The sequence below is a fragment of the Oncorhynchus gorbuscha genome, linkage group LG08, assembly GCF_021184085.1.
Source record: "Oncorhynchus gorbuscha isolate QuinsamMale2020 ecotype Even-year linkage group LG08, OgorEven_v1.0, whole genome shotgun sequence".
In the NCBI taxonomy this organism is placed as follows: Eukaryota; Metazoa; Chordata; class Actinopteri; order Salmoniformes; family Salmonidae; genus Oncorhynchus; species Oncorhynchus gorbuscha.
Genome location: NC_060180.1, coordinates 47,576,343 through 47,596,884, shown reverse-complemented (window position 1 = coordinate 47,596,884; position 20,542 = coordinate 47,576,343). Strand labels below are relative to the sequence as shown.

Here is a 20,542-nt window from a genome sequence, read left to right as displayed (position 1 = left end):
TGACAGGTAATTGGTGTGTGATTGTCTCAGGATGGTGCTGTATTTCATTACCACAAACACTTACCTCCAGACATTTACCAATGGAGAATGGACGGCTGGAAACAGTGCCCGGGGCAATACAAGTTAGGTAGGTTCACCCACAATGTGCTACAGTACATGTCTGAGACAGAATGACAAAATGAACATGGAGATATGCTGTATTGTTTCTTGACGTGGAGGTGGAATACCCCATTGCCAATCAGGAAATGTGTACGGTGTTAGAAAGTAGAATGTTCTAACATGGATACAGAGTGCACCATTTTTTTACATTCACAACAACATCACCAGAACCACAGAAACTGATTAACAAGGCAAAAGTACTTCTGCTAGGATTTTGATGTTTTCATTCGATTTTTTCTTAGTGATAGTACACAGGCCAACAACACATTCTAACAAGTAGTATGACTCTTGGCCTTCCAAAAGGGGACTTTCTCCCCCCACTAAATAAATACACAAACCCTGCTTGGATTCATATTTAAAATTCAAGTAACAATCATGTCTAATTGTCAAATGTGATGCTAATGATTAATGAATTAAACATGTATTCATCAATTAGTCCCCACGGAGTATACCTAGACCATTCCTGCATAAAGCAGCGGATAATGTAATTACACTGGAGCTATAATCAGCTGGTCGCCTCAGGGGAGAACTCTTCTCTATCTGCCCCATAGAAATAGTATTAGCACACCTATTAGACTACAGTATCATATGTCTTGTCAAAATATCAAAGGTTGTAAATGTTGTTTTTCTGTTCTGCTTTAAAGATGCACTATGCAGATATCGCTCTGCCATTTTCTGGTTGCAAAAATTTGAATAGTTTGCATAATTTCAGTTTATTGGAGAAGACAAGCAAGTACAAAATAGTGTAGAGAATCATTGTACTTTCTAAACCGCTGTGAAATATATTTTCCATAACCAAAAATATTGTATTTTCAGCTGTTTGAAGCTGATGTACAAAACTGAAAGTTAAAAGATGCAAAAACTAAACGTGAGAACAGGAATCATAGAAATAACACACTTAGAACAGATCTAGATTTGTTTTCAATGAGAATGACAGATCTTTAACTCACATTTCTATGCAAATTTAGTCATGTCGCCCCAAAAATGTTACTTCATATTTAATATTGTCAATCACCCAGCAAACCAAAATTGGTTTTGTGAAAGTTCCAAGAACATTCGTTAGGTTACGGCAAATGTTCTCATAACACAAAAAAAAATGTCCACTTGTCGCTGATGGTTATACAGTGTTTGTATTAAACATTTGCCTGATGTTGCAAGAACATTCCCAGAACACATTTAGTCTGTTCTTTACAGGTTCCCATAATGTTTCATTAGGTTGTGGGAACAGTCTGGTGGGAAGATATGTTCCCAAAACACAAAAACTGTTCAGATGTGCTTGATTATTACAAATCTGCTATTTGGTTGCGAAAACATTTGTTTCTAGAATGTTCCCATAACACATTTTTTTTTTCGTCATTTAAAAGTTTGTAAGACATTTCTTTAGGTTCCCACAACACAAAATCTGTCCAGTTGTGATGACATTCTTGCAATGTTTGTATCCGGGTGCGCAAAACATTCCCTCAACGTTCTTAGAATGTTATTTCTATTTTTTTGTTTTGAACAGTCCACGGAGGTTCCCTTAATGTGTTAGGGATATCTTACCGTTGAGGAAGTTAGTTGTACAACACTCCATGTACTGTAGAAACATATATGGCAATTATTTTGGAATTGCATGCCATTTTATTAGACATTTATTGTACATTCCTGTACCACTGGGATGGGACTAACACCAAAATAAATGTGTTGCTTCATAGCCTTTTGTCTTTCAAAAGGTAGGATAACTAAATCTAGAAAAACAAGTATCCTCTATTGTTGCTCACCTGACCAATCCTATTTACAGTGTATACTGTACAGTTCGGAGGTTTTGACTTTTAATTTCCCTACAAACTTGATTTCAGAAATCATGTTAAATGATCGCTTGGCAGATTGCGGTAAGGTGTACATACATGTGCATATGTACTAAGACATACATTGCTGTGAAAAAGTATTTGCCCCCTTTCAAATGTTTTCTACTTTTGAATATTATTTGATACTGAATGTTATCAGATCTTCAACCAAAACCTAATACTAGATAAAGGGAACATACTTATTTAATTTATTGCGTAAATAAAGTTATGCAACCCCCACTGCCCCTGCCTGAAAAGTAATCCCCCCCCTTACACTCAATAACTCGTTGTGCCAAATTGAGCCGCAACGACTCCAACCAAATGCTTCCTGTAGTTATTGATCAGTCTCTCACGTCGCTGTGGAGGAATTTTGGCCCAGTCTTCTATGCAGAACTGCTTTACCTCTGCGTCATTTGTGACTAACCGGGGCAATGCAAATAGTCTGTGCAGCCATTTGATTAGCTATTCAGGAGTCTTCTGGCTTGGGGATAGAAGCTGTTAAGAAGCCTTTTGGACCTAGGCCTGGTGCTCCGGTACCAGCAGAGAGAACAGTCTATGACTAGGGTGGCTGGAGTCTTGGACAATTTTTAGGGCCTTCCTCTGACACCGCCTGGTATAGAGGTCCTGGATGGCAGGAAGCTTGGCCCCGGGCCGTTTGCACTACCCTCTGTAGTGCCTTGCGGTCGGAAGCCGAGCAGTTGCCATACCAGGCAGTGATGCAATCATTCAGGATGCTGTGGATGGTGCAGCTGTAGAACATTTTGAGGATCTGAGGACCCATGACAAATCTTTTCGGTCTCCTGAGGGGGAATAGGCTTTGTTGTGCCCTCTTCACTACTGTCTTAGAGTGTTTGGACCATGGTAGTTTGTTGGTGATGTGGACACCAAGGAACTTGAAGCTCTCAACCTGCTCCACTACAGCCCCGTCGATAAGAATGGGGGCGTGCTCGGTCCTACTTTTCCTGTAGTCCTCAATCATCTCCGTTGTCTTGATCACATTGAGGGAGAGGTTTTTATCCTGGCACCACATGGCAAGGTCTCTGACTTCCTTCCTATAGGCTGTCTCATTGTTGCCGGTGATCAGGCCTACCACCGTTGTGTCATCGGAAAACTTAATGATGGTGTTGGAGTCGTGCCTGGCCATGCAGTCATGAGTGAACAAGGAGTACAGGAGGGGACAGAGCACGCACCCCTGGGGGGCCCCCGTGTTGAGGATCAGCGTGGCAGATGTGTTGGTGCCTACCCTTACCACCTGGGGCGACCTGTCAGGAAGTCTAGGATCCAGTTGCAGAGGGAGGTGTTTAGTCCCAGAGGCCTTAGCTTAGTGATGAGCTTTGAGGCCATCCAATTTCAGTACAAAGGGAAATCCACTAGAAACATTAGGATCCTGGTGTCACGCCAGACTAAGTAGCCTACAGCATTGGTGTAAAGAAATTTGAAGTGCTACTTTATTTGTTTTTTGGGGTATCTGTACTTTACTTTACTATTTTTATTTTGGAAAAACTTTTACTTTTACTCCACAACAGTTCTAAAGAAGTATGTACTTTTTACTCCCACATATTGTCCCAGACACCCAAAATGCTCTTTATATTTTGAATGTTCAGGCAGCAATATGGTCCAATTCACGGCCTTATTAATATAACGTGTTGTCATTGCTACTGCCCCTGTTCTAGCGAACTCACTGACCTAGCGGCAGGGTAGCCTAGTGATTAGAGCGTTGGACTAGTAACCGGAAGGTTGCAAGTTCAAATCCCCCGAGCTGACAAGGTACAAATCTGTCGTTCTGCCCCTGAACAGGCAGTTAACCCACTGTTCCTAGGCGGTCATTGAAAATAATAATTTGTTCTAAACTGACTTGCCTAGTTAAATAAAGGTTAAAAAAAAACACGAATACTGCATTTGTAAATTATGTCTGAGTGTTGGATAGTGCCCCTGGGTGTCTGTAAAAAAAAATTTTTAAACAAGACAACCGTGTCGTCTGGTTTGCTTAATACAAAGAATTTGATGTATACCATTTCCTTTTCCCTTTTACTCAAGTATGACAATTGAGTGATTTTTCTACCACTGTACGTACTTAAGTACATTTAACACCAGATACTTTTAGACTTTTAGACTGTTTTTTTAATCAATTTAATTGAATCCAGACATGATTGCTGAAAAATGTTTAGGGAACGTTATTGGAACAATCATTTCATAACATCACATTGTAACTTTTATAAGAGTAACGGGGAAAGTTTCCCTGCATAGAGATCCTACAAAATCTAAGCTTCCCTGCTTGTTGATATAGGTGTCTCGGATGACATATCCATTAATGTTATCGGAACATTCCAGTAATGTTTTCTCAGAACCAATTGAATTGAATCCAGACATGAATGATTAGGGAACGTTATTGGAACAATCATGTCATAATGTCACACTATAATTTAATGAGAGCATTGTGGCAATATTCCCTACTTGTTGTTATGGGCATTTTTTAAAATAATATCTCCATCAACATTAGCAGAATGTTCCCGTAATGTTTTCTCAGAACCATTTTGATTGCTCTCTCACACAGTATGTTCTAAAAACATTACTGCTATATTGTGTTATTAAAATACTTGGAAACCTAATGAGAATGTGTGGGGAATGTTCTGTGGTGGATGTTATAGATGCTGTGCACATAACATTCCAAGAATCTGTCATTGTAAAAATATATGTATGGGGGGAAAAAAACATTTTGTTGTCAAAAACATTATTGGGGTGTTAGGGAGGTGACCAAGAACCTGATGGTCACTCTGATGGAGCTATATAGTTCCTCTGTGGAGATGAGAGAGCCTTCCAAAAGGACAACCATCTCTGCAGCACTCCACCAATCAGGCCTTCGGGGTAGAGTGGCCAGACGGAAGCCACTCCTCAGCAAAAGGCACATGACAGCCCACTTGGAGTTTGCCAAAAGGCACCTAAAGGACTCTGACCATGAGAAACAAGATTCTCTGGTTTGATGAAACCAAGATTGAACTCTATGGCCTGAATGCCAAGCGTCATGTCTGGACTAAACCTGGCAGCACCCCTACAGTGAAGCATGGTGGTAGCATCATGCTGTGGGGATGTTCTTGAGTTATGTTATTGAGCGGCAGGGACTGGGAGACTAGTCGGGATCGAGGGAAAGATGAACAGTGCAAAGTAAAGAGAGGCCCTCAGACTGGGGCGGAGGTTCACCCTCCAACAGGACAATGACCCTAAGCACACAGCCAAGACAACGCAGGAGTGGCTTTGGCACAAATCTCTGAATGTCCGTGAGTAGCTCAGCTGGATCCCAGACTTGAACCTGATCTAACATCTCTGGAGAGACCTGAAAATAGCTGTGCAGCAACACTCCTCATCCAATTGGCAGAGCGTGAGAGGATCTGCAAAGAAAATGGGGAAAACTCCCCAAATACAGGTGTGCCAAGCTTGTAGCATCATACCCAAGAAGACTTGAGGCTGTGATCACTGCTTCAACAAAGTACTGAGTAAAGGGTATGAATACTTATGCAAATGTCATATTTCCATTTTTTTATATACACTTGTACAATATTATATTTTTGCTTTGTCATTATGGAGTATTATGTGTAGATTTGATTAGGAAAATAAACTATTTTGTCAATTTTTTAATAATGCTGTAACGTAACAATGTGGTAAAAGTCAAGGGGTCTGAATATTTTCAGAATGCACTGTATATTAAATATACTAATAATACTAAGCACTGTTCGATGATGGCACTATTTTCCAGGCGAATTTTAAGGCATTTTGTTCTAATCTGTTGTAATCTGTTCTATCCTGTTCACTAAATGTGATGATTTTTCTCTCACTTACAGTCTAGAAAGTTACATTTTTTTTATAAATGTTTCCTGGGGTTTGAACTCCCCTTCCTCTCTTTCTTCTCTCCAATGCCCTGATTTGGGGATGCTAATTCAGCCAGCACTCCCCAGCATGGTTCCCCCTCTCTACTCCCTTCTTTCGCTGCAATCCCTCCCTCCCCTCTGGGACCTGAAGATAAATATTCCCGGGCCCAACAAGATAAACACTGATACTAATTAGACATGATTATGTGAATTTGATACACTTATTACTCCCGCTAATGAGAAGGACGTATTATCCTAACAAGAGCGCAGCGCCGCTTAGTTTACTTTACACACGGCACACATTACAGTATATCTAGCAACTGTTGTTGTTGTTAAACCTCAATCAAACATTGTTTTTTTAAAATATAAAGTCTTGTAATTGTGAAATAAAAAGGCCCTGCCGTGTGTGCTGTTTGTCAGTCATCTTATTACAATTAATAAAATAAATATAGGACTTTTACCGAAACAAGTTTTTGACTGCTACCCTCTCATAAGTCTTTGCTCTGAGTAGATTAAGTCTGTTGCTAAATTATTGCTTCTAGTCTATCATTTTGTGGGGGAGAATATCCAGCGGAGATTATAGTATACTTGATTACTCTCTTTGTTTTTAGTACAGCCTAAGGAGTAGGTCGTATTGTTACACTTTCACTCTATCTAGTTGGGCTTCATGTGTGTGGTAACAAACTCTCCTGGGCAACTTTTATAGTATGTATTTATTTATTGCACCTCTGACAATAAAACCTATACTTGATAAGGCTGTTGATTTACTGATGAATACCGTGTAGATAATTTACCTAATCAACCAAGGAGGACTTATTTTGGTTATTTTGACTTGTGAATTAGTGTCGGGAATGGTTCATCAATTAAGTTTTAATTGACATCATTTTGTTGCAAAAGAAAATCATTATTACAAGCTTAATTTAATAAATAAAACATATATATACACTCTAGATGAAAATATGCATTCTGTGGAACTATAGCTATAACTGTAGAAGAAGTCAAGTCAGGATCTATTGTGTTGTGTGGCTGTCGAGACTGGAACAGGAGGGAAGGACCCCACACTGCGCTGCCTATCCCATGAATTAGTAAAGGGAGGCAGGCAGGGAGGCATCCGTGGCTTCCTTGATTGGAAGTCGGTGAGAAAGAGGGGACCTGCCTGCCGACGGCGGGAGAGATGGATGTGGCAGTCAGAAGGATGAGGCGAGATAATTAGCGATCAGTGTATCTTGTTAATTAAGGGCTAATTAGAGACCGAGGCAGAGGGAGAGGGGGAGATGAGGGGAGGCAGACGGGTTAGGAGGGTTTACACATGTAACACAGAGAAAGAACACAAGGAAGGTGGCGGCAGCATTGTGCAACTTTACTATGCTGGATCATAGCTTTCACCTGGACTCACCTTGTCGGTCTGTGTCATGCTTTATCCACTCAGTGTATGTGACTTGTTTGATGCAACATACATTTGGATTTACAAAAGAGACTTCTAACTTCAGTGAAATGCACCTCCATGTACAGGTATGCATTACATTATTTTAAATGATCTTTCTCTCTCCCTCTCTCTCCAGGTGCGCCCCATTCTAACAGCAATACATCCCTCCAGTCAGAGCGTTCGGTCAGCGGAGGAGGCCTGGTGGGCTTCGGTGGCAGTAAGGATAGCATGCACCAACGCTCCTTCTCTGTTTCCAGTGCCGACCAATGGAACGAGGCCGTCATCAACACCAGTGCAAGCACCGGGGCCGGTGAGACTGACGAGCACCCCTCCCCCTGCCCTCTTCCTCCATCCTTTCTCCTTGTTTTCTACCCTCATTCTATCTTCCTCCTCTCCACTCCCATTACTTTCTCAATGAAGTCTCAGCCATTCAATGTAATTGAAATAGACAGACACACAATGAACAATAGAAAACATCCAGAACAGATCTGGTGCAGTCATATCAGTATTGGTATAACAGCTGTGCACGGTATCGAATTCATTAGGCCACACTGTAGCAAAATGTTTTGCAACAGAAAGCTAAAATGAACATTTCTTATTGGGCAAGTTCAGGTAGTCCCTCCTTGTTTCAATCAGTTTTCGTCCGTTTGGTACCTAATAAATAGGACCTGGAATTGGTGGAATATAACAAAGCTTGTTTTCGTAATGAGGTGATCAGGGCTTTGGGCGCTGTGACTTTTTCGCATATTGTTATCTGACAGAAGCGAAAGACGACGGCGGAAGAGAGGAAGTGAGCGAAGGTTATTTGCCATCCCGGCACCCTCACTCTGCTCCCTCCCCATCATAGAGCCTTGTCAGCGCACTTGAGTGAAGTAAAATAATACATTCGCTATGCGTGTCGGCTCCTCTCTCTCTCTCTCTCTCTCTCTCTCTCTCTCTCTCTCTCTCTCTCTCTCTCTCTCTCTCTCTCTCTCTCTCTCTCTCTCTCCCCCTCCCCTCTCTCTCTCTCCGCAATAGGAAAATGAATGCTTTCCGGGGTACCATTCATCACCAGTTATTTCCCCTCTCTTTGTGGTTGGCAGTAAAAAAGCACTTAAATGCACATCAACAGAATAACAGTCATTTCCATGCATGTTTGCACTCTGCTAGTTCTCATTAGTGCGGTTGCGGCGGCGGCCCTCTCCCCACGGGCTCCCAGGGGCCCCGGCAGTTTAAAGAGCGCTCTTTACGAGCGCTGCTGGAGTCCAACGCTGCGTTGCGCGTACGGCCTCGTGGTTCCGCAGACGAGCCCCGTCTCTCATTTGGAACTGCCAAACGATCAATTCTGCCTGGACGCAGGAAGGCAGGCACTTCTATCATCACCCACTACCCCTCTCCTCTCCCATCAGCAGCATGCCCAAAGCAGAATTACTTAGAGGAGAGAGCGTGGTGGGGTCCTCTCAAATAAATGTGTGTGTGTGTGTGTGTGTGTGTGTGTGTGTGTGTGTGTGTGTGTGTGTGTGTGTGTGTGTGTGTGTGTGTGTGTGTGTGTGTGTGTGTGTGTGTGTGTGTGTGTGTGTGTGCGTGTGCGTGTGTGTGTGTGTGTGTGTGTGTGTGCGTGCATGCATATTTGTGTGTTTTCGCATGTATTTTTGTGTCTGTACTCTAGGCTACATGCGTTGTGCATGTTGTTTAGGAGAGAAGCACGTGTCTGGTGAATGTGGTGTGTGAATGTTGATGTGATTTGTATATGTGTATTGCCAAACACTGTGCTGTCATCCCAATCTATGGACACTCTACTTACTAAACAGCCAGCTAAAATCTATTTCCTTGTTTGGTAAACTACGAGGACTTGACTTCATATTAACATAACTCGTTAGCTACCATCTAGACTTCTCCTAGACCAGATTTACAATTCCCTCCATTACTCTCTTTTTTTCAATTATTTAAATGGTTCTCTTTAAGGTAACCACGAATGAGCCAAATGAGCTGAAAATGATAGATACATTAGAGAAGTCACATCAAAGGGTAAATATGTTACTTTGTCCCCTGTTCTTGCATTGCCAATTCCATACAATGGGGAAGGGCTTTAAAACTTGAAAACAAGTAGACTTTAAGGAGATTTCTTTGTGTGTGTTTTTGACATTTTACAAGCATTCTTTGGGTATGCCATACATTCATTTGTAAATATAGGATCTGAATTAAAACGTGTAGCAGGATACAGTCATCCAATATATGTGACTGGAGGACTAGAAGGTAACAACATAATACTTGATTTAATTGTGACCCCTTTATTCTTTTCACCCTAGTGGTTTCTTCAATAATCAATAGGAGGGCGGTCCACCGCTCAGACCCTTCATGTTTGACTATTTGAATAGACTTCAATACGCCCCCAATCACTCCGTTATAATTCGTCAACATAAAACACTGTCCTTCTGGGAAGCCAAATGAATATAGAAAAAAAAGCAGATAGGCTGAAGTATAAAATGTATTTTAGCCCAGGTAACCATTTCCAAAGGATGTCCTCATTTGTAAACCTATTGAGGGAGAGGCAGAAGGAGACTCATGGGGAGCTCGCTACGTCTCTTGAATATTGAACGCAGCCTTTTGATTAAATCTCAGCCGCATTTTGTCTATTGCTTCGCAATTCAAGAGAACACTCTTAATCTGGACCCGCGCAGGGCTTGTTTTTCCCCTCCTTCATATACTTCATCCTTTACGCCCAGATTCAATGAGAAATAGACTCAACTGGCACCTAAGTGCTGTGATATTTTTTTACGAACATTGACCCCCGCCCCCCCAGGCAAAGTTTTGTTGTTGTACAATATGTAGTGTCCTGCTAACATGGGGGCGTCTGGGAAACAGGAAACAGTTTGACCAAGTCTGAGGGTGTGAGAGTTATTTATTTATTTCACACGGAAGTAGGTGTATACACCACCAGTGTATGTTTTAAAGGTATTCACCCAGGCTTCTCTGGTGAAGGTATTCAGTGCGAAGGCAATGCGTACGTGAATGCAGGACCAGGCAGTTCTGTTCGTCAGGTTCCCTCACTGGGTACTGCTGTAACTCCACTCTGCCCTCCCATCGGGTACTGGAGAGCGTGTTGCATGTGGAGTTTGATTTCCACGCCAGGTCCGTAATGAAGTTTTACATTTAGTTTTAAGAGAGCAGCAGAGCGTGATCAGGCCTTGATTAGTGCATTCTAATTGAGGATAATAAGGGGGAAGCGGTGATTGTTTCTCTTTTTTTTTGCCATTAATTGCAGCCGATGTCGTTGATTGAGGACAGACAGTGAGCTGCTGCTGTGTCAAGTGACCTACCGGCAAAATCACAGTGCTGCCAGAGCCTCTCGAATTACGCGTTTACAAATTAAATGAAAACTTCTCTTTCTCATTATGTCCTTCTGTCTTTCTCTTTCACTTTCTCTCTCTTTTCAACCCTCTATGGCAGTTAGCGAGCTGTTAGCCCTCTCTTTGTCTTCGTCATGAAGCATGTTTAAACTGTCATCTCTCTGGCGGGAGTGTAATAAACTGTAATCACAGGTTAGCCCTGATACCTATTCCACAGTACCCGCATGCCCAGGAGAGGAGAGCAGAGGAGAAGCTGAGAGGGGCTGCATGGCACTTAGCTGAGAGGAGAGAGAGACTCGTGATCCTCAGCGCGCCTCATTACCGCTGTTCGCTTCCTTGCTCTCTCGCTCCCGACAGCCCCTCATAACCACTAGCTAATAACGCCAAAGTGAACTCTCTGAGCGGTTCATAACAGTAGGCTAGAGGGCCTCCATTTTAAACAGAGAGCCATTCGGCGGCGCCGTTCCTGCTAAGTTTTATTATGGTAAATTGAATGTGATCCATCAGATTTGGATCGCTTTGAATTGAGGAGGACTTCAGATGAGCCAGGTAATCTCTGATACAGTTCAGGGCTGGCGTTATGGGCGGGCCTTACAGGGCCCGGCCCGCTCTACTGTATCTCTTTGCCCGTCCAAATAAAATGATTAAAATATTGATCATTTATTTGACCAGATGCGCACCGACAGAAATACGCATCAATCTCATATAAATCATCAGAGCAAGCAAAACAGCACCCCTCTGTCAGTATGTGTATCCCATGTCTCTGATGCTGTCTGGACAAAAAGAGTATGCAAATTAAACGCTAAGGACGGCAACATGTCATACTCTTTTTGTCCATACAGCATCAGATTACATAGTAAGTCAGAGGGGCGCTGTTTCGCTCTCTCCGATGCTTTCTCTGGTGAGATAGTAGTTTCAGCCACTTTGGAATTGAAGGAAAGTTGGTGGGTGCGTAGTGCACTGTTCGGATGCTGGAATTATTTTTGGACAAACGTGCAAAGGTCACCTACTTTTTGAAGTGATTTGTTTGACCTCCATGCTGGTTGTGTTTGACCATCATGACTGGTTGTGTTCATGCCACATTAAAAGGTAATTTTACAGTTAAATGACATGTATCACTAAAGCAGTCAGTTGGACTGCTCATTGTTTTTTTTTTTTTATTACTCTGACATTTTTTAAGTCATGCCCCCCTCTGTCCTTGACTCTCTTTAACACACACTTTCATTGTTATAACCAGTTTTGGGAGGGCATGTCATTTTTTTAATGGTTTCCCCCATTGCCCCACCCTTCCTACGACAGTAGGGCCTGCTCCTCTCCTTCTTTCGATAGTTGAAGGTGCCGTGCCCAGTTGACAATCACGCCGATAATTGCCTCAAAACTGAACCTAAACCATACCAAAACTAATTTCACACATGTAGCAACAGATTCAATAAATGAAGTAAGGTATGATGGGGAGAAAGGAGAAGAATGGGCGAGTTGATGAGCGAGGGGAAGTGAACGATGCATATGTAATCACCCATTGTGAATGAAGAACAGGGCGGGCCATTCTATTGTATTGATCTATTCTGTTTATAAACTGAAAATGGTGTGGACCCTCTATCAGTCCACCAAATCCAAGCAGTCTTATCAGTCCACTCTGGCCTAGTACAAAATGAGCGTGTACATCATTTACAATGGCAAAAAGACCAACACTAATGGATGCACATGCTGCGTTATCGTTGCTACGAAGTCTGAATGAAAATGACTCCGATGGCGGGAAAGAAATGAATCATCATGACATCTCTGATGATTCTGAACCTGAGCCTGAACCAGAACCTACACCTCCGAAGCCTAAGAGCTAAACAGCCATAACGGTATACACTGAGCAGTTGCCCGCGCCACCGCCCGACGAGATCGGAGAGAGGAAGGGACGGTACTGCTTGGATAGAAAAAGCCGGTGACAATGTTACGGGACAATTATCAGCACAAAATGTCATCGCTGAGAGAGCATTGCCGTACGTCTGAATTAAAAAACAATGTCGGCAACGCGCACACCAGCTTTTATTGTTTATGTGACACGGACACACTCCAACTGATGGCATTGTGTGAAGACGTACACCATGTAAGCACGAGCTGACAATAATTGACCATGTTTGACTACTGTCATATCTACACTTATAATCATTATAATGCCATTATTGCTTTGGTGCCGATTGTCACTATTATCAAGTACACTTGGCGCTTACGACGACGTTTAGGCTGCTGATGTTTCCATCGTTTGTGTTATTTGAAACATATGTATTTTCTATTCTAATGTTACTGAAGACCCTCACAAACACAACCAAATTATTATTTTTGCGATAGCACATATGAAATGTATTAATTACACTCCTAGAATGTTGCAGTCAGAATGCTCATTAGCTTGAAGGGGGGGGTCCCTCGAGGCTCAATGGTTCTAGTCTGGAAATCAAATGCCTGCCCGACTGATTCGTTCTGGCGCTGGCCCTGATACCGTCGCTAGTGGAAGTCTACACACCTCTCGCACAGTCTTCACATTTTTGCTGCCTTAAAATGGGATCTAAAAAGGAGAGAGATAAGAGATATAAGATGAGGATGTATTGATTGTGTGTGTCTGAACACCGCAAGAGTTAATACTGGGTGGAATCACATGTGAACGCCATGACAGCTGTGAATCGTTTTGAACAAGATTCTACCAACCTTGCACAACTCTTAGGGCAACATACTGTATATCCGTTGTTTTTGTCCCAAACTTTTGTTAAGAATCATTGATGGACAGCTATATTTAAACCTGGGCCATTCAGGAACACTCAATACCTCTTGGAAAGCCATTTTGTCTTTATCTTTGGCATAATTCCAGGGTTAAGATTCCTGATGACTAAAGCGGATTTTCCTCTAACTTTTTACCTAGGCTTTGCTCCTTTCATATTTATTTTGACCCTATCAATCTTCCCATTCTCTGCCGGTGACGAGCATAGCCATAACTTGATGCTGCCACCACAGTACTTGAAAATACAAAGGGATTGCATTGCATTCACTCCAAATTACTGGCTTGGCAGTGGATGGCAGTGAAAATGTCAATTGTAATGTTAAGTATCAAGGACCCCAGCCACTCGAACAACAGCCTGTTCATTCTTGCTACCATCTAGAAGGTGGAGACAGTACAGGTGCATCAAAGCTGGGACAGAGAGACTTAAAAACAGCTTCTCTCTCCAGGCCATCAGACTGTTAAACATTCATCACTAGCCGGCTACCACCCGGTACTCTACCCTGCACCTTAGAGACTGCTGACATAGTCATTGAATGACTATGTGTACATTTGGGACATGTCTCTGAATGTCCTTGAGTGTCCCAGCCAGAGCCCGGACTTGAACCCAATTTAGCTCGTCACGGCCCAGTACATCACTGGGGCTCTGCTTGCCTGCCATCCAGGACCTCTACACCAGGCGGTGTCAGAGGAAGGCCCTAAAAATTGTCAAAGACCCCAGACACCCCAGTCATAGACGGTTCTCTCTACTACCGCATGGCAAGTGGTACCGGAGTGCCAAGTCTAGGACGAAAAGGCTTCTCAACAGTTTTTACCCCCAAGCCATAATGGCTACCCGGACTATTTGCATTGTGTGCCCCCCATAACTCCTCTTTTTACGCTGCTGCTACTCTCTGTTTATCAAATATGTATAGTCACTTTAACTATACATTCATGTACATACTACCTCAATTGGGCCGACCAACCAGTGCACCCACACATTGGCTAACCGGGCTATCTGCATTGTGTCCCACCACCCGCCAACCCCTCTTTTACACTACTGCTACTCTCTGTTCATCATATATGCATAGTCACTTTAACCATATCTACATGAACATACTACCTCAATCAGTCCGACTAACTGGTGTCTGTATGTAGCCGCGCTACTTTTATAGCCTTGCTACTGTATATAGCCTGTATTTTTACTGTTGTTTTTATTTCTTTACTTACCTATTATTCACCTAATAACTTTTTTTGCACTATTGGTTAGAGCCTGTAAGTAAGCATTTCACTGTAAGGTCTGTTGTATTCGGCGCACGTGACAAATAAACTTTGATTTGATAGTCATTGAACACTGGTCACTAATGTTTATGTACTGTTTTACCTACTTTATATGTATATACTGTATTTTAGTCATTACTCATCCAACATAACTACTACCATAATCACATTTTCTAGTCATATACTGTCCGTATTGTCTATACACACTATATATATATACAATGCCTTCGGAAAATGTTCAGACCCCTTGACTTTTTCCACATTTTGTTAGGTTACAGCATTATTCTAAAATTGTTTTTTCCCTCATCAATCTACACAAAATACCCCATAATGACAAAACGAAAACTGTTTTTTAGAAAATAAAATTATTTTAAAATAAAAAACTGAAATGTCACATTTACAAGCTTGGCACACCTGTATTTGGAGAGTTTCCCCCATTTAATTTGCACATCCTCTCAAGCCAGTTAGATGGGGAGTGTTGCTGTACAGCTATTTTCAGGTCTCTCCAGAGCTGTTCGATCGGGCTCAAGTGCGGGCTCTGGCTGGGCCACTCAAGGACATTCAGAGACTTGTCCCAAAGCCATTCCTGCGTTTTCTTGGCTGTGTGCTTAGGGTTGTTGTCCTGTTCGAAGGTTCACCTTTGAACAGGTCCTGAGAGCTCTGGAGCAGGTTTTCATCAAGGGTCTCTCTTTACTTTGCTCTGTTCATCTTTCCCTCGACGCTGACGAGTCTCTTCCCTCGATGCTGACTAGTCTATTTACTGTTGTCCTTCTGGAAGGTTCTCCCATCCCCATAGAGGAACTTTGGAGCTCTGTCAGAGTGATCATTGGGTTATTGGTCCCCTCCCTGACCCAGGCCCTTCTCCCCTGATTGCTCAGTTTGGCCAGGCAGCCAGCTCTAGGAAGTGTCTTGGTGGTTCCAAACATCTTCCATTTAAGAATGATGGAGGCCACAGACGTGTTTTGGTACCCTTCCCCAGATCTGTGCCTCAACACAATCCTATCTTGGAGCTCTACGGACAATTCCTTCGACCTCATGGCTTGGTTTTTGCTCTGACATGCACTGACAACTGTGGGAACGTTCACCTACTCTGTGTCTCACAAAGACACAGCGGTTGGAACCAAAAATCTCAAATTTGGACTCCTCAGACCAAAGGATTTCCACCGGTCTAATGTCCATTGCTCGTGTAAACTGTGGGACTTTATATAGACAGATGTGTACCTTTCCAAATCATGTCCAACAATTGAATTTACCACAGGTGGACTCCAATCAAGTTGTAGAAACATCTCAAGGATAATCAATGGAAACTTGATGCACCTGAGCTCAATTTCGAGTCTCATAGTAAAGGTTCTGAATACTTATTTAAATAAGGTATTTCTGTTATTTATTTTTAATACATTTGCAAAAATGTCATTATTTTTCAAAAAGGTTGTCATTATGAGGTATTGTGTGTAGATTGATGAGGAAAAATACATAATTTAATCTATCTTAGAATAAGGGAGTAATGTAACAAAATGTGGAAAAAGTAAATGAATCTGAATGCATTTTATAGTGTGTATATACAGTACAAGTCAAACGTTTGGACACAGCTACTCATTTAAGGGTTTTCCTTTATTTTTTATATTTTCTACATGTTAGAATAATAGTGAAGACATCAAAACTATGAAATAACACATATGTAATCATGTAGTAACCATAAAAGTATTAAACAAATTTAAATATATTTTAGATTTATCCAAGTAGCCACCCTTTGCTTTGAATTTGAGCTTTGCACACTCTTGGCCTTCTCTCAACCGGCTTCATGTGTTAGTCACCTGGAATGATTTTCCAACAGTCTTGAAGGAGTTCCCACATATGCTGAGCACTTGTTGGCTGCTTGTCCTTCACTCTGCGGTCCAACTCATCACAATTGAGTTGAGTTTGGGTGATTGTGGAGTCCAGGTCATCTGATGCAGCACTCCATCGTTCTCCTTCTTGGTAAAATATACTTTTTTAACCTTTATTTAACCAGGCAGGTCAGTTAAGAACAAATTCTTATTTTCAATGAAGGCCTAGGAACCAGTGGGTTAACTGCCTGTTCAGGGGCAGAATGACAGATTTGTACCTTGTCAGCTCAGGGATTTGAACTTGCAACCTTCCGGTTACTAGTCCAACGCTCTAATCACTAGGCTACCCTGCCGCCTCCTTACACAGCCTGGAGGAGTGCTTCGGGCCATTTTCCTGTTGAAAAACAAATGATTGTCCCACTAAGTGCAAACAACATGGGATGTCATATCACTGAAAAATGCTGAGGTAGCCATGCTGGTTAAGTGTGCCTTGAATTCTAAATAAATCACTGACAGTGTCACCAGCAAAGCACCATCACACCTCCTCTTCCATGCTTCACAGTGGAAACCACACATGCGGAGATCATCCGTTCACCTACTCTGCGCCTCACAAAGACATGGCGGTTGGAACCAAAAATCTCAAATTTGGATTCATCAGACCAAAGGACAGTTTTGCACCGGTCTAAAGTCCATTGCTCGTGTTTCTTGGCCCAAGCAAGTCTCTTCTTCTTATCGGTGTCCTTCAGTAGTGGTTTCTTTGCAGCAAATCGACCATGAAGGCCTGATTCACGCAGTCTCCTCTGAACAGTTGATGTTGAGATGTGTCAGTTACTTGAACTTTGTGAAGACTTTATTTGGGCTGCAATCTGAGGTGCAGTTAATTGTCGATTTCTGAGGCTGGTAGCTCTAATGAACTTATCCTCTGCAGCAGAGGTAACTCTGGGTCTTCCTTTCCTGTGGCGATCCTCATGAGAGCCAGTTTCATCATAGCTCTTGATGGTTTTTGTGACTGCGCTTGAAGAAACTTTCAAAGTTCTTGAAATTTTCCGTATTGACTGACTTTCATGTCTTAAAGTAATGACTTACTGTCATTTCTCTTTGCCTATTTGAGCTGTTCTTGCCATAATATGGACTTGGTCTTTTACCAAATAGGGCTATCTTCTGTATACCACCCCTAGCTTGTCACAACAAAACTGATTACCTCAAACACATTAAGAAGGAAAGAAATTCCACAAATGAACTTTTAAAAAGACCTACCTGTTAATTGAAATGCATTCCAGATAACTTCCTCATGAAGCTGGTTGAAAGAGTGCCAAGAGTGTGCAAAAGTGTTATCAAGGCAAAGGATGGCTGCTGTGATGAATCTACAATCTAATATATATTTTGATTTGTTTAACACTTTTTTGGTTACTACATGATTCCATATGTATTATTTCACCGTTTTGATGTCTTCACTATTATTCCAAAATGCAGAAAAATTGTGAAAATAAAGAAAAACCCTTGAATTAGTAGTTGGGTCCAAACGTTTGGCTGGACTCTGAATTTACTCATTCTGATTTAGCTCATTCTGATATTTCTTAATACTGTAGTTTGTTTGTTTTTTGGATTATGTGTGTATTGCTAGATATGACTGCACTGTTGGAGCTAGAAACATTATCTTATCTCTGCACATCTGTGTACACAACCAATAAAAGTTGATTTAATACTGCAAGACAACACCGCAAATACATTTTTGGCCTCAATTAAAAACTACAGGTTTGGGTCAAATCCAATAAAACACAACACCGAGTGAAACCCTTTATACCTTCAAGTATCGTGGAGGCAGCATCATGTTATGGGTGTGCTTGTCATTTGCAGGGACTGGGGAGTTTGTCCGGATCAAAATAAATATGAACGGAGCAAGGCCCAGGTGAAAAGTTAAAGGAAAGCCGTCTGAAAACAATCTAAACATCTCAGTTGACAATTATTTTAGTTTTTTACATTCAATACCATTCTCTCACTTTTTAAATGTGGAGTAGGTCCCTTTTTAGATTACGTTTACATTCACTCTGCACTATAAAAAATAATAATTTGGTGGGTGATAATATTTGTCCTATTTCACACATGTACAAGTGTGTATTAATATGAATGTGTGTATTGGAAATGCGTTTTTTGCACGTCACAACTCTCCCCGAGAGACCCTCGGAGAGTGGGTTCATGGCGTTTATATGTATGTGTGGTTTAACAGCCTCTTATCAGTGAGTAATAGCATTTTGTCTACACATAACTATCAATGGCTTTATAATAGTTTGTAATCATATGGCTCCAATGGATGTAGCTTGACAGATTAACATATTTCACCTATTGAGTCAGTGACAGGGAAGTCTGAGCCAAAGACAAATGGCAATGTATTTCAACCTCATATTTATTTTCCGTCGCAAAACGTTTTGCTACGGTGTGCCCTGATGAATATGACCCATGTTTCAGGTGCAGGCAGAGCAGCGGATCATGGGTCATGTTCCACAACATTGGGGGCAAAAATTGATAATTAGAAGTATTTATGACACGACGGGGCCCCCAGAGGGGAGGCCTCCCCTTTCACCTCAAGCCACATTAAACAAATGCTGCCTGTCATCATCCAGAGTTGAACAAGGTTGGAGGGGTGGGCCCCCTTTGTTCTCCTCTCAGAGCTGCCATACGGAGCTGTGCTGGCGGGACAGACGCTGGGGTAAAAGGGGAGGAAGGGAGGGAGGGGGGTACTCTGTGGACCCCTGTGCCCCCAGCTGTCTGCGCCCAGCTAATGACTGGTCTCAGGGGGGCTGTTGTGGGAGAAGCAGGGAAATTGAAACAGACGCCACGGCTACATGTATGGCTCTGCTGCCATTCAAAACCACCCGGTGAGTAGAGGAGGGGAGAGCGAGGGAGAGGACTGGTGATGTAGTAGGCTCGGCCAGCACTGAGCATCACAGTCACTATATACTTTATTAAACCAGCAGCATCTATTATGGTGCTATAATCAATAATCAGTCTTTGTTGTTTTTTTGTGTCTTTCCTCTACACATTTGTCCACGTTTGACTATTATCTATGTGAAATAAGATCAAGAACAATCCCAAGCATATATGTATGCCTAATACCGGTAGTGTGTTAGTTCCTATATTTGTGATCCCACGCTCCAACCTGGCCGCCTGAGGCCTTTTAAAGATCTCCAGTATCCTCCACTTTAACATCCTTCACCCCCTGCTGAGCCCATCCCACATCCCTCTCCTCCCTCCAACACAGCCCCATCTCCCATAAGGTAATGACCAAATTAGGCCTAATGTCTGATGTTGTACACTAGTGGCTAATGGCACAGCCAGCGACAGTGGCGACGTTAGAGTATGTGCAACTGGCAACAACAACAGCAATAATCCCTGATCCAAGCTGCCTTCTCTCTTCTCTACCGCCCTCCTCCCCTGCGGCTGGGAAGGTGTGGAGGGAAGAGGGAAGGGAAAATGAATGGCGTTTGCCACACTACAATGAGCTTTTGATGGTAGACAATGGAGGATCCTGCCTGCTCTCCACACGGGGTGGTAGGAGGAGAGCAATATGGGGCTCATGGACTGGCCCCGGCCCTCGCTGCCTCCCTCCCTCTCCCCGACCCCTGAGGCCCCCGGCCCCCATCTCTCCCAGGACTCATAATGGCATCCTGAGGGGGAAAAGAAGAGGGAAAGTGATGTCAAATGTCAGGAAACCAGAAAGATGGCAAGCTGACACCCCCCTCCATCCCTTCAGCCCTCTATCCCTCTCTCTCATCTCTGCCCAACGGTGGCGCAGGTTAATATCACATTTATAAAATACCTTACCAGAAATTAAGCTGGCTCTTAGCCCCCTGTCAGTCACTGACAGTCATATAGAGAGCTTGGCCTGAGGCTAACCTAACTAACCATTTGTTAGCTGACCTGCCCCCATACCTGTCTGTCTTTCCTTCATCTGCTCTAAAGCCACAGCAGTATAGATACTTTTGGATCGCTAGTATCGGGAGTGCTAGGTTTTTCATTGTGATCACTTTGTGTTCATTTGGTTGGTATGAATTAACACTGTCTGATATTTCTTATAATACATGGTACATC

The 20,542-nt window shown here is 42.5% G+C and overlaps 1 protein-coding gene across 4 annotated transcripts in view; it reads left to right on the top strand.

Annotated features, from left to right (window-relative positions):
* LOC124041748 (arf-GAP with GTPase, ANK repeat and PH domain-containing protein 3-like) overlaps window positions 1-20,542 on the top strand; it is a 238,369-nt gene that overhangs the window by 166,623 nt on the left and 51,204 nt on the right. For all 4 annotated transcript variants that reach the window (XM_046359704.1, XM_046359707.1, XM_046359702.1 and 1 more), the window contains exon 12: window positions 7,411-7,584. In XM_046359704.1, the coding sequence (XP_046215660.1) occupies window positions 7,411-7,584 (174 nt within the window). The remainder of the gene's footprint in view (window positions 1-7,410; window positions 7,585-20,542) is intronic.